This window comes from Lissotriton vulgaris, chromosome 2_1 (assembly GCF_964263255.1).
Source record: "Lissotriton vulgaris chromosome 2_1, aLisVul1.2, whole genome shotgun sequence".
In the NCBI taxonomy this organism is placed as follows: Eukaryota; Metazoa; Chordata; class Amphibia; order Caudata; family Salamandridae; genus Lissotriton; species Lissotriton vulgaris.
The window spans coordinates 1829498839-1829513591 of NC_141687.1; the positions used below are offsets into that span (position 1 = coordinate 1829498839).

General features: G+C 44.7%; 1 protein-coding gene across 7 annotated transcripts in view; it reads right to left on the reverse strand.

Annotated features, from left to right (window-relative positions):
• GLCE (glucuronic acid epimerase) overlaps positions 1 to 14753 on the reverse strand; it is a 384995-nt gene that overhangs the window by 14315 nt on the left and 355927 nt on the right. For all 7 annotated transcript variants that reach the window (XM_086957956.1, XM_086957951.1, XM_086957958.1 and 4 more), the window contains 2 exons: positions 10772 to 11370; positions 1601 to 1849 (listed from right to left, as the gene is read on the reverse strand). In XM_086957956.1, the coding sequence (XP_086814082.1) occupies positions 1601 to 1849; positions 10772 to 11357 (835 nt within the window). In that variant the 5' untranslated portion in view covers positions 11358 to 11370. The remainder of the gene's footprint in view (positions 1 to 1600; positions 1850 to 10771; positions 11371 to 14753) is intronic.

Consider the following 14753-nt stretch of genomic DNA (forward strand, 5'->3'; position numbering starts at 1 on the left):
TAGGGAAATAGGGGATGAATGTACAGCTGACAAAAATAGACGAGACCACCAAGTTAAGAATCTGTCATTTGCTTTCTCCCACATCCCCACCACCTTTACACCTCAACTTCACAAAGGTTTAAATGAAACTAAAACAACGGCACTATGCATTACCAGTGAACGACAACCCTATCCCCACACCTTTATAAGATACAGGAGGGATGGAAAGTGAGCAAGCCAAAAATAAAGAGGCACGCTGAAGTCCTTAAAGCCATTGAAACGTGAATCTACAGTGCAGCCTTCAATCACAGCAGATTAAAGGGTGAGTCAAGACTACACAGGGCAGCAGGACTTGGAGCTCCACTTCTGCAGTTACTCCTTAGGCACCACCACCATGTGCACCGACAAGTATCAATGCTGTGCAAAGGAACAGAGGATTTAGACTGTTATTGACTAAACAAGAGGTTGTGCACTAAGTTTGATCAGTACAGGCCCCACGAATGATGGGGGAAGTAGATGCCACTCTTCTACTGGCCTCTTCAAGTGGAAAGAATGTTTTAATAGCATGAAAAAATGTCTTCTTGTGAGAGAGAATGGAAAACTGGTCTGAGAAATCATGACCATCTAGATGTACTCCGGCTAGGAGCTCGGTCACCTCAAAATGAGCAAAATATGATAGCCATGGTTCCACAGCAGTACACACAAAGATCTTGTTCCAGGGTTGGCTGCAGTACCAGTGGGGGCTGCAATGAGAGAGACCATGGTAGGCCAATTTGCAGTCTCTCTACAACTGAAATGGTCTAGGCAGGTGGAGATGGCTACTTATAGCAAGAAGGCAGGAATAGAAGCAATATTCCTGCCAAAGTGCTGGGGGCAATCCCGCCCCTCAGATAGTAATCTATGTGCATCTGTGGGGGTGCCGCGGCGAGGTCAGCTGACTTCAGAGCACAAGTATCAGGGTTTGATCCCTGGCTCCGTCGGCAGCTCAGCACTATGTGCCTCTGGGCAATAGCTCACTTAATTTCCACGATGGCCTCCAGTGCCTTGACGCCCGTAAGGGTGAGCAGTTTGCGCTTTACAAGTACGGATTAAAAGTTTTTTTTTTTGCCAGACCATGCCTAAAAAGGCAGCCATGAAGACTTGAACCACGACCAGAAGACTTCTGAACTGACAAAGTGCACACCAATGCACCACATCACATCCAATATTAAAGCGCATCAAGTGTGGGCACAGCTAGCCTATGCAAACACCTTAATCACCAATGGATTATGCAGCTCAATGGACATGACAAGGGATCTTTGAAAGAGTACTTTCTCTTCTGGTCCCTTCTCAGATCTTTGCCAGTTGCAAAGATGGCAAATTACACAAAAGGAAGCAAAGTGAACCGAGATGGACTTCCTACTCAAAAGGTTTCTTATCTGAAAGCAGCTCACTTACACCCCCCCCCCCCAAAAAAACCCCATAAAACACCCTCAACTTTTGCTCTCTTTCAAAACGCTGGGACACATGTACATGAGTGATGCCTGCTCATCTAACTTGGTCCTGGAATGAACTAGGGTCCGTTTTGCCCAGTCTTTATCAGAGAAAAAGCAGCACGTAATGTAGGAGCCCTGTAACTCACCTGGAGCAGAGAACTGCTTGACGCTGCTGGACCTGGACTTGTCAAAGATGGAGGACATTGTACAACCTCTGGGCACGCTCCAGTCACCGAGCCGGCTGCCAGTCTTGTCCTTCTCTTCGGCCGTCTCGTACACTTCAATGTGAGGGGGCTTCTCGGTCAGGTTCTTGCTATAGTGGCTCAGTCCGTACTGCGCTATCTGGATGGGGTAGAAGTAGCCTTGAGGCCCCCACTGCGTAGACAGGGGAACGCCTAAAATGGAAGAGAACAAAAGCAGATAAGTGAGAATCACATTCACAGACACTGAATCCACTGTGAACATGACATGGACAACCACTAACAGAGGCTTTGTGAGGACCACAACTGGTCCTGGATCCATGTGAGGACACAGGGCTCTGGTGGAGCAGGGCAGTAGAGTGTAGTGTAGTGTGGCGACAGAAAAAGCTAGGAAGAGCAAATCGCATGCAACACACCGATGATCCCTTAAAGGAACTTTCAAAGACAGAGTCAAGAGGATGGAACACTGAGGCCTTGCCAACCACATACTTTTAGTGGTTCACAATTAAGGACAAAAGGAAGTGCCGTGGTATTTGTCAGAGATATTCCATTCTTATAGGTGTGCCTGTAGGGTCAGGTTGGTGAGAAAGAGCCCTCCTTTCTGTAGCCATTAGTGCATTTATATTACCTGTGCAAAATCGAAGTTTTCTTTTTTCATTTTTACCATTTGCCACAAAATGCAAGCTTATGACATTTTAAAGAAATTACTACTTCTTCAGTGCTTTAGGTCTTCATTCTTCTGGGATTCTCTTACATACAACTAACTGATGATGTACCTATACTTCCGTTTTTAGAGAAAGGACTTCATTACTCGCATACCTTTATCTTTTTCATAGCAAGGGGGAGTTAACCTGGTGCTAACCCTATAGCGCCAACCAGTGGATAATGTTGCTCAAATTTGCCATCACCCAATAAGTGGGTTTTACTTGGTACAACTGATAACTTTATAACGCTGTAGATTTACAGCTTTTATTCGCTAAAGTATTACTCTCTCTCACACTGCGATAGGGAGAACACTGCAAAAAATGCAATTTCCTTTCAAAGAGGTATGTGTCAAATGAAGGTTGTGTATCTTCAAATATATTTTTTAATATGCAAGATATTGTAGAATGTGCGAACACTGTGCACGTGATCAACATTCAAGCGTGATGAAACACATGCACTTTTCATATCATCTGCACTGTAAAAATAAATCAATCAAATGCCGCCGCGAATGACAGTGCGATTGCCAAGCCATTCTAGGTTGCTTATTCGTGTGCCTTCAACAGCAAGGATATTAAGTCAACTTTTTTTTGCCCAGTAGTTCTTTATTAAGTTTTCTAACATAGAAACTTTTGCATTTAGGTGTATAATTCTGGTCATCAGACAACAACAATTACACAGTGCAAATTACAATCTCGGAGTCCTCCGTGGATGTCTGTACATCTCAGACTCACGGATGTGTTTAACCCATCGTTCCAGTGTTCAAGGTTGATATACTCAACAGGCAGTTTGGTTAGGACACCATTGCCTCCTACTCGTTCGATCCAATACCGCTTTTCATGGCAAATAAAGAATAATTCTCCAGCAGCCAAACGAGACCTGTTCGTGCCTGAAGTGTGGGTAAACGAAAAAGAAGAAAAAAAGAAAAAAAAAGCCTACTTGTGCCTTGTGAGGGGTAGGATAAATCCCTCAACATGTTCAACAGAAAGTGGTGGGGGGCAGGGCGGTGTTTCAGAGGCTGTTCCAGGTGGCTATCGCCAACCGTCAGCTGTACAAAGGGGGCCTTAACCGCTTCGCCGCGGCGGCTTTTCCCGCTGTGCGCGGCAATTTCAAAATTACCGCGTTACGTGACGAGCTGGCCTTGTCATCCGCGCAGGACAGGTAAGCGCGATGACGAGCCCAGCTCGTCAATAGCCCCGAAGGGGTTAATCAGAATTCGTCAGACCTCAAGGTAGTCTCTCGTCTGTCTTCTGCCTCAGTTTGTCTAAATATGCGTCCCAGGAGTCCCACCGTGTTCTACTCCTCGCTGTAGAGGGAGTGGGAGCCAAGCAGTCATTTCAGCAGTTGTCCATTTAAGAAGATCCCTACTGGGACAGTGTAGGAACCCAGCAGACTTCCATGCCATCGCTTTGCGTGGCTACAACAGAATGAACACTAAATCCACAAACCTTGTGATGTATTTGTTCTAATGTGTGTGAAAAGTCAGCCCCAGTAAGCAGTGTAAGGGGTCTACCTACAAAGGCTGTTCCATTCGGTCTGTCAGGGTCGTCACTGCTTCTGTCCAATAGCGTTCAATCTTCAGACATGTCCACACCATATGACAGAAGTCTGCCTCCACGTGTATACACTGTGGGTATTTCAGGACTATGAAACAAAGGAGGGTACGCAGCTCCCCAGTGAAAGAATGTAAAAAGAGGGGGAAGAGGGGGGAGGATGAACCAAAAGTGGGTGTAGGCACACAGGAGGGGGATCCTCCTTGTTGGAACTAGAGTCCTCACACACCCAGCAAGCTAGGTGTCCTACTTCATCATATGGGCTTGCTCCTCATCGGGTTGGCGTTGCAATACCGGACGGGCACCCTTAAAGGGGCTCTTTAGCGAGATCTTTTATTCTTGCTGTATGGTGCCATAGGGTGAGATACTTGCACCTTACTGTATTTTTATTGCGTTATCCCCAAGCCAGTCTCACGTTGTTTTTTAATACTCCTCCCCCTTTTTAACCAAGGCTTCATTTTGAGTACTGAGCATAAGCCTACATGCTCTGGTTGGATGAACCACTATCGATGGGGCCAGGTTGATGACTTCACTCACTGTTGCCTATAGGTTTTGTCTTTTGACATCCCTGTGAAGGTTTCACTAGAAGTGGCGGGACTACATGCTCACCGCGTATTTCAGTGGTAGGTAGGAAACTTGCCTCCTGACCACATTGTGTAGATAGGTATTTAAGGTCCTGAAGAAATGCACTGTATCACTCTGAACACACAGCATGAAACATGTCGACGGTTAGTATAGAGTAGAGCAATGCTCCCATGGATCATTGTGCCAGCGAGCAGCCTCTCTTTCCATTTTTTAACCACGTTATTAAATTCGCACTGTGGACTATCTAACCTTTTTTAAAAACACCACTCATCCACATCTACACTCTCCCCTAGGGCCCTCACACCCACTGCACCACACGGCAGGAACAAAAGATCTCCGCTAAAGACCCCCTTTAAGGGTGCCTGTCGGGTATTGCACTGCCGACCCAACGAGGAGCGAGCTCATATGATGAAGCATGTCACCTAGCTCGATGGGTGTGTGAGGACTCTAGTTCCAACAAGGAGGATCCCCATCCTGTGTGCCTCCACCCACTTTTGGTTCATCCATCCCCCTCCTTTCCTCCCGCCCCCCTTTTTACATTCTTTCACTGGGGAACTGCGTACCCTCCTTTGTTTGTCAGTATCTGGGCATTTACGTTGGACCCAGTTAAAACAGCCCACCTTGTCCCTCTTTGTTGTTCTATACATTTCAGCACTATACCTGTGAAATATGGTGTAGCCACATGGGGGCGAGATATGATTGACATAGATCGTAATCTGTTTACACTTCAGTCATGGATTTCCTGGACCCTTCAGACCTGCTCCTATGAAAGGGACCATTGTCTATCCACGAGCTCCTGTCCGATCAAGATGACACCCATTTATCTCAGAATGTGTAGGACCAGGCAATGGGATTCCAGCAACTCCCTTTAGAGCAATGTAATCGCAAGTCTGCCAGAATGATGTTCCAGTAGTAAATGCAGCGTTAACATACAGTGGTCTACGGGCAGTCAGTGCCCCACAGAGCCCTTATGACAGCTATCAGGGCATTATGGATCAAGAACTGGCCCTCGTTAAGATTCCAATGTTCTCTAAGATCTCAGAAGATCAGCAGATTTTAATGTTGTACAGGTCACCTATCTTGAGGATGTCTGCCTCCCTGCATGGTCTGGTGTTTTCACTGCTTGCCACTCTACGGAATTCCATGAGTACCTACAGCGGTAGGGAAGGTACATTGTTATAGGGCAACACCCGGGATGCACATTAACAAGCCAGCCACATTTGGTCACTTTAGCGTGGCATCCCATGTATTGGGGGTCTCTTCGGGGATCCAAAAGCCAGTCTAATATGCCATGCCCTCCCACCCACTGTGGCCAGTGTAACAGATAAACGTTCGGGGTTGGGCACACCAAACGGCCAGCGCATTGGCCACTGCAGCTGTGCCATCGTATAATACAGCTCATAAAAAAGGGGAATGCAAGTCCTCTCTCCCCAGTGGGGCATACAGTTTGGAAAGGGCCACTCTCTTTCTTCCCGCAGCAAGTCAAATAGAACCGCATTAAGCTACTGAAAGAAGCATCAGGAAAAGGATCGGAAGCACAGAAAAGAGATAGATAAATCATGCCGCACCAACATTTTCACTATCGCAACTCTTCCCATTGGGGAGAGCGGTAAAGACTTCAAGAATAGCAAGGTGCCCCACACACCAGCCATCACAGCCCCCATATTCCCTTGAAACAAGTCATCATTCAAATGATAAACGCTGAGTCCCAAATATTGGAAGGAGTCTTACTGCCATATTAACTCCAGATCCTGATGTCCTTCCCATTCTGGTTAAGAGAGTTTACGGAGAGGGAAATGGCAGGTTTTTTCAATGTCTAAGGAGACTGCCATGTTCGGGAGCGACACCGAAGGGTGCTCCTCCATAAAGCCTAAGGTTGGGAAACATCCTTCTACCAGGGATAGAATAGTTCTGGCCATAACGTACCAACGCAGTGATACATGGCAGCAGCCTATTGGCAATTATCTTCCAAGGATCTTACAATCCATGTATTAGCTACCACTGTCTTTTTGTTTTCTTTTAACAGTTTTCTCAATAGTGCTGTTGTACTAAATCTCCCTAGGACACTTCAGAAGGAACCAGAAAACAAGTGAGGTTGAGGCGATTTGAATTTCAGGGCCTCGAAGATTGAGGAGTCCTTGCGCCTCAAACCTTCTTGAATTCCTGAGAACATACTCCAAGTAATGTGGTTTTTTCATGTGGATGACATCATATGCCGAGCAGAAGACTTAGAATACGATTCTTGCTTGTAAGGGTAAACCAGACACCCTAGAAGGGTGTTTGCGCTGCTGGACGGTACGAATGCCTCACGAGACCCTATGTCTTTAATATTGCTGGACGCCGAAAAGGCTTGATAGGATCTCGTGGGGTTTTCTATGGGCAACATTGAACAAATGTAATTTTGGGAAAATATGTATAGGAGCATTAAAGGCCCTTTATAAAAATCCGAACATCAGACAGAGTGGGGGGGAGAACTGAGTGAGGCAATAAAAATCGAACGTGGGACTAGGCAAGGATGTCCCTGCTCCCCTCTACTCTTTGCTTGCTATATTGATTCATTTATTAGATATATAGAAAAAAAATATCAGCCCAATTGTATTGAATGGATATGAGACCAAAATATTGGGATACGCAGATGATTTAGCAATCACATCATCAGCACCAATAATAGCAATTGGGGAAATTGAGAATGAGGCGAAAAATATGGTCTTCTGTCAGGGTACAAATTGAACCAAGGGAAAACGCAAATAGTCGTAAATCAATTTGTTACTATTCATGATGAGAGAGTTATAGAGTCCGCGGTCTATTTGGGTGTCAGTATAACATTCGATTTATCTAAGGTTGTGGAGGAAAATCTGACCCCAGTAATCAAAAAGGCAAAACTAGACTTAGATAGGATGGACAATTTAAACTTAACAGTTATAGGCCGCTGTAATGTAATAAAGATGCAGTTTCTGCCCAAGATTTTATATTTTTTCCGAACGATTCCTCTATTCACTAATAAGTGGTTTAAGGAAATAGAGGGGATTTGTAATCGCTTCATATGGGCCAAGGGCAAAACCCGAAGATCCATAAAGATGTTGGCACTATCTAAAGAACGGGGGGGCCTTGCAGTACCTGACTTTAAGACATATTATTTTGCTTCAGTCCTTCAGTATTGTAAAGGACTCCTCGGTGGGAATATAAAAGATATCTGGAGGGGTAATGCTGGCATTCCGGATATATATGATCTACTGGTTCTGGACTCTAATAAGGGACTTCTTACATTCAAGGAGTTAAATTACTATAAAAGAACGAAGTTCAAGCTGCTAGGTGCGGCCATTTCAGTTTGGTCTAGTATCCGGAAGAAAATTAAATTAGGGAGAATGAATTTCTATACCCCTTTATATATGAATGAACTTCTCCCAGATGTATTCCATGATCAAGTGATGAGGCGGTGGGATGAACTTGGGGTCGGTACAATTGGAGACATCATAGATCAATCAGGGTTAATGACATTTGAAAGGGCGCAACAGCTATACAATTTGGATCGAAGAGATTTCTTTAAATATTTACAGATAAGATCAGTCCTGTAGAGAAAACACGCTGGTAATTGTAAGTTTACTAGGGTAGACTTGATGGAATTTGTTCGAGATGAGGAGGGATGTTCAATCTCAACTTTATGGTGCATCATGCCAGTATAATGAGGATGATAGAGGAACGGTATTTGATAAATGGAGAACTAAATTAAACCTAGTCGGGAATGAGGGTGAAAAATCGCTTAGGTTAGGAAACACTATCTTAAAGGTTGCAAATCTGCAGGCACAATACTACAAGACTTTATATGAACTATATTATACACCGCATAGAATAGCCCGCTGGGGGGGTATGAGTGGGATCTTCTGCCCAAGATGTCAGAGTATGGAGGCCGACACGATACACATTTTTGCAGTTTGTTCTAAACTAGATCCCTTTAAAAAAGCTATGGAAGAATTCCTCAAAGAGGAATTGGAGATCTCTATTAAATTAACTAATGAGATTATGGTTCTTGGGGTGGCAGGATGTACCCTATCAAGAATTTTTGTTTATTGCAATGACGCTGAGTCAGCTTTGTATTGCAACGGTATGGAAAGACTCTAACCCTCCTTCGTTTCAACAATGGCTCTCAAAATTATTAGCTATCTATACTCTAGAGAAAGCTTTATATGAAAAAAAGGCGTGAATACAAAGCAGCTTGGGAAACGGATATGGGCCCCAGTTGAAAAATGGAAACTTAAATTAGATGGGTAATTTAAAAGAGGAGACTCACGCTCATTTTTTGATAGGATTATAATTGGCGGTGTTAAAATTGTCCAGATCTTTCAACTCTTCTTTCTCGGAAATTGTATTCAAATGATGTTTTGCATCTCGTTTGTTACTTTAAGTGACTAAGCTTTAATTGAATGATTTCCGTTGTATTAGATATATATGTCAAAGTAATTAATTGTTTACACTTTGTTTTTCTGATGATGAATAATAAAAATATATATTTTTAAAAAGTAAGGGTAAACCAGTTTTTCACAATCAGTGGAATGGGTCAGAATTTTCTTTTCGCTGCGATCAGTCGGACTACTGCAGGAAAGATTGCTTTCAATGGGGAAATGGAGGATTCTGGCCAGAATACCACTACCAATGTCCAATGGAGATATGAAAGCATGAGCTGCACTTTTCATTTGAACTCGGAATATATCAATTGCGTTTGTATAACTCTTCATACAGCATTGTGAGGTACTGAAGGGCATTATTGGATGGGTAGGCATCTCCACAATAGGCGACCTATGGGACAAGGGAGACGTGATCCCGTTTACCCAACTCAGACAGCAGTATGACCTTGTCCCCTCTGAGACCTTCCGGTATGTGCAGGTCCGGCACGCACTACCGGCGGCACTGCCACAGGGTACGGAGGTCCTTGACGCCTCACCATTGGAGGACAGGCTGTTAAGAAATCACCTACAGAAATGCGCCACTTCATTCACCTACCGTAAATTAATTAATAACATACCAGACCCCACAACACTACTGAAAGCCAAATGGTTGGACAATATAGGAGAGATGAACGAGTCAGAACGGCAGGAAGCGCAGGCCTCCCCTAAAGAAGTAGGCATACCGGCGCGGCTGCGGCTAGTTCAACTGAAAATCTTGCAGCGCACGTACCATACCCGAACCACCTTGCATAAAATGGGCAGAGCACAACACCCGTATTGCCTTAGGGGCTGTGGAGAGGAGGGGTCCTTTTATCATACACTGTGGGGCTGTCCCCGGATGGCTGGCTTCTGGACGAGGATACTGAGAACACGGGTGTCTCGCTGGCTCCAGAGCCCCGAAAATGCCTGCTAAACATATGGGAACCCAACGACCTCACACGCTTGACACAAACTTGGGCAACACTGGGGTTCATGGTGGCAAAGAGCAATATAGCACAAACATGGGGAACTGCAGACTCGCCCACACTAACGACCTGGTGTAAAGATATGGATTTGGCCATGATGGCCGAAAGGATGGTCTATATCACTCGGGCTGTCCCCAAAATATGGGCAGCATGGAATGTCTATCGAGGAAATATATGCGAGCCTATACCCGAACATGACGATGACAGCTCTAAGGAAGACACGTGAGAAATTTAAGGGTGAAATGTTGAATTTGATTTATGTGGTCCTACCTGCAGCCGATTGGACTTATGTACGACTTCTTTTTGATTTTTTGTCATTAATGTACATGTTATTAGTCATGATTGATATTTTCTGTACGGTCATACTTGCCATTGTTTGGAATAAACAATAAAAACAGATTTATAAAAAAAAATGTGTAGTCACAATATTTACTTGTTGATAGATTATAGTATGAAAAGCCATCAAAAGCCCACAGCAGCCGCAGTGTGGATTTTAGATTATGAGGAAAGAAATGGAAAGTTACTTCCCTGGAATCAATGAGTTTCTAACAAGAGCATCACTCACAAGTTCAAACCATCAATATAATAACTCATCAACTCAAACCAGTATCCTGGGAATGGTCCCAACAATGGAGGTTTAGACTGTTAATAGCCAAGATTAGAACTATCTAGTGGGGGAGAAGGTTTCTAAACGTAATCATATACTTATTTCCCCTGCTTTATTTGTTCTTGCCAGACAAGCAACTGTTTGATAGTTCTAAATAAAAAAAATGAACGTGTTAATAATTTGATTTGTACTAAGAAGTTAGCGTATGCTAATCACCTCTCCCTCAATTTAAGCCAAAATAAGAAGCAAACAGAAGCACTGACCTTCAACCCCGCTGATGCACTTCACCCTGTCCCGGACCTCCACGTTGTACCCTTCAAAGGACATGAAGACGCCGTCTGGATGATATGGTCCCCTCTGGGCGTAGACCTTCGAGTAGCTGTGTGAAAACTCAAAGCGGTCGAATCCATCATACTGCACAATCTTGCCATACACCTCAAAGTACTTCTCCACCCAGCTGAAAGGCAGGTACACGTCGTTGCCCTCGCGCCGGCCCTTGATGGTCAGCTCATCATTGATCAGGCAGTCTATCTCTTCATACTTCAACCCCAGCACTTTGTTTCCATTCTGCGCAATGGCGACAGGTGGTGCCTTCTGTTGCTCCTGTGGGGAAGCCTCTTCCGAGTGGAGCTGCTGCTTGCCGGGGCCATCAGGCACATAGTTGTTGCTTTCAGAGGCTGCAGCCCTCTTTTCAATCCAATCACCTCGAAAACCATTGATGAGGTCTCGGGGAAACTGAGCATGGCGATCACTTGAGCATTTGTTCCACAGCAGGATTGTCACCAGAGTGAAGAGTGCAGAGATGATTATCAAAGTCTTATAGTTCACCCGGGCTGCCAAGCAACGCATATTCACACCATGCCTGGGGAAGAAAGAGAAAATGAAGAGTTTTAAGACATTATTCCATTGAAGGACAGGCAACCACAATTTATCAAGGACACTGGTTCTTAACCTTTTGACTTCCGTGGACTCCCACTTAATCATTACATGAATCTGGGAACCCCCAATGAATTATTATTGGCATCTAGGGACCACTGGTTAAGCAATTTCGAGGATATGAATCACAAACCAATATAGAAACAAGCTTTTGTCAGACAAATACACAAAAGATAAAAATATTTATTTCACAAAGAAATATTTAAAAAAATCCTATTTTAAATTTTGAAGGTAAGATTGAAGCTTTTTTTTTAATTCAATTGAGGCAACACATTATCCATACTGTATTCTGCTTAATGCACTTGACCTGCTCCCACAAATCAATACAAGGATATCAACTTAATTCTTAGACTCCCAATTCAAATCCCTTAACATTTACAGAAACGTTTTAAAATGTTCAATTGTACATGCTGCTTCTATATTTATATTCACTTTTTAATCTGTTAATCTAAAAAAATATTCTAGGGAGTCGGCAGATATAAGGATAGGCAGTCTGCGTGCAAAAAGATTGGTAGCAGCCTTGACGATGGTGAAATGAGCTCTCGGACCTTCCGGAGGGTGATTCTTGGCCAGTGGATAGCAGATCTTAATGCAGAGAACTATTCGCCTAGACAGAGTAGTCTTCGGCACATTCTTCCCTTTGTTCATACCAGAGAACCCTCCAAAAAGCGGATTGTCCATCCAGTGGTCCTTGGTAATATCAAGGTAAAAGCCTAACGTCCGTCTGGGGTCCAGCCAAACCTCTCCTCCTCTTTCGAGAAGTGAGGTGGGGTGAGGAAACGCTGGTAAGGTGACAGATTGCCAAACGTGGAAGGGAGATGTGACTTTATAGAAGATACCCATGCGGGCCCTGATAACATGTTTGTACCAAAAAAAATGGTGGTGCTGGGCAGTGTCATTGACTGTATCTGAAGTTCCTTCACGCAATGAGCTGAAGTGAGCGCAATGAGGGAGACAGTCTTAGTGCCAGGAGAAGTAACGAGTAGCTGTGCATCGAGCTTGATGAGTATAAATGTGAGAAAAGTCAAAACCAAATTAAGATCCCAATTATTGCATCACAAATGGTCTGGAGGGCAAAAGGGCTGACAAGTAAACTATTAGTGCCCATTACAAGGCCTTTCTTGGCCAATGAGAAAAACAATAATGCATCCAACAGTTTGAGTTCTGAAGAGTCTGTCTTGCAGACTCTACAATAAGCCACAAATGTATTCAAGTGCCCGCCATTAAGAGACTTCATGTAAGGGCACCTAGTAACAAGGATGACATCCACAACTTCGATGGCAGATCAAACGCAAAAATCTGCCACCAGTCAAACTCCATACATGGACGTGTAGCCTGCGCAGACTCATGATGAAAGACCCTACTACCCGCTTTTGGAACAGAAGATCCTCTTAAAGTGGTAGCCTGGTTGGGGGAAGAAACTCATTCCCAGACATTCTGTGTATCATACTCTCCTGGTCCAATCCAGAGACACTAGTAGGACTAAAACCTGGTCTTGATCTTATTCAGAACTTGCGGAAGGAGAAGCAGAGCCGGGAAGGCATATACGAGTCCTGTGCTACATTCCATCCAGAACAGATCTCCTTTGTGGAAACTCCAATTTGCGAAACTATTGACTCTGCATGTTTGACAGTAGCGAAAAGGATTCTCTCCTCTGTTGTAAGGGGCCCTGTGCCACATGAAGATGTGGACACTGCTCATGATCGGACAGACTGCGTCGGAGGTGCTCATCCTCCCTGGTATTCAATGATTTCACCAGGTGTGCATGATCAGGAAAATACATTGACGCTGCAGCCAACTCCAGAGGCACTGGGCTTCTTGGCAAAGGACCTACCACCTCATTCTGCCCAGCTATTGCAGCACCAAATGGCAGTGGTGTTGTCTGTAAAAACCGGTACCAGTTTCCACTTGGACAGCAGCAACGCCTTCAATGCCAGACGAATGGCGTGCAACTCCAATAGACTGATATATGAAGCATGTTTCCACCAGAGACCTCTGATCTTCGCCTGCCCCAGACCGACTTCCTAACCCAGCAATGATGCATCCGTCACCACTGTCCGCTCTTGGAGGGGAAGGGAGAGGTGACTTCTATTGGTCTAACTGTGGTCCAGCAGTCACCACTGCCAGTTGTGTGCAGTCTCCTATGAAATCTAAATGGCACCAGATAGGCTCTTTTGATGCTGGGCCCCCTTCACCTCCAGGTCCCACATGTCACCTGGCACAGCAGACAAAAGAGGTAGAACCAATGAAAAGAAGTCTCTGAAGGAGTCAGGTGCGACTTTGGCTTGTTGAATATGAATCTCAAGGAGGTTCACCGTTGTTTGCAAGTGGTTACGCCTGACTGAGATGAGTCCACTTTCAACAGCCAGTCCTCGAAGTAAGGGGAAGACTGGTATACCCGACCTCTGAAGATGGGCTGTAACCAACGCCATCACTTTTGTAAACACCAGAGGAGCACTAGTGAGGATGAGGGGGGCATAGCAAACTGAAAATGCTTCTTTCCTCCCTTGAACCGCAAGTAACACCTGTAGGTCTGCATGAGAGGTATGTGAAAATACTAGCCCTGCAGGTCTAACAACAGATATCCAGTCACTTGGGTCCGGAGCAGACAGAATGTGGACCTGCATGAGCATTTTGAATTTTTCCTGCTGCAGGAAGCCATTCAAAGGACAAAGATTTAAGATAGGCTGAAGGCTGCTATCCTTATTCATAACAAGAAAATAACGGGTATAAACACTCTGCTATTTCTGGAGTCCAGAAATGGTTATTTTGGAAAGTAAAATTCACACCTGTTGCAAGAGAATTGATAAGTGGTCCTCTGAGATTTGCTCTGATGTGGAGGGAAGATTTGGTGGAGGAAATGGTGGGGCATACTTGTGTTGAACAATTTTAAGGACCTGTCTGTCAGATAGGAGGGATTGCCACCCTGGAGGAAAGTGCTAGATCCTGCTTCCAACAGGATGGTTGTGTATCACTAATGGCAAGCTAAAGTGGCTTGGTGGCTGTTGCTTGAGGTGGGGAGCAGAGGAGGGCGGGAGTGAGAGGACTGGTGGCCTACACTTTTCCATGCCGGAGACCTAGGTAAGCAGGCAAAGACTGGTGTGATTCCAGTAGAGACTAGGGACACTAATGTTGCCTATATATTCCAGCCCCCTAGAATAGCCTCAGAATTTCCTAAGATGGTTAGGAAACTTTTGGCAGGGGTCAAAAACCCGGGAGCATGCTGTGGCCTTACTCGCTGATGTTCCTAAGGCAGAATTGCGTTTTTCACCAAGCAAGAGCAAGCCATCAAAAGGCGTAACCCGTGAC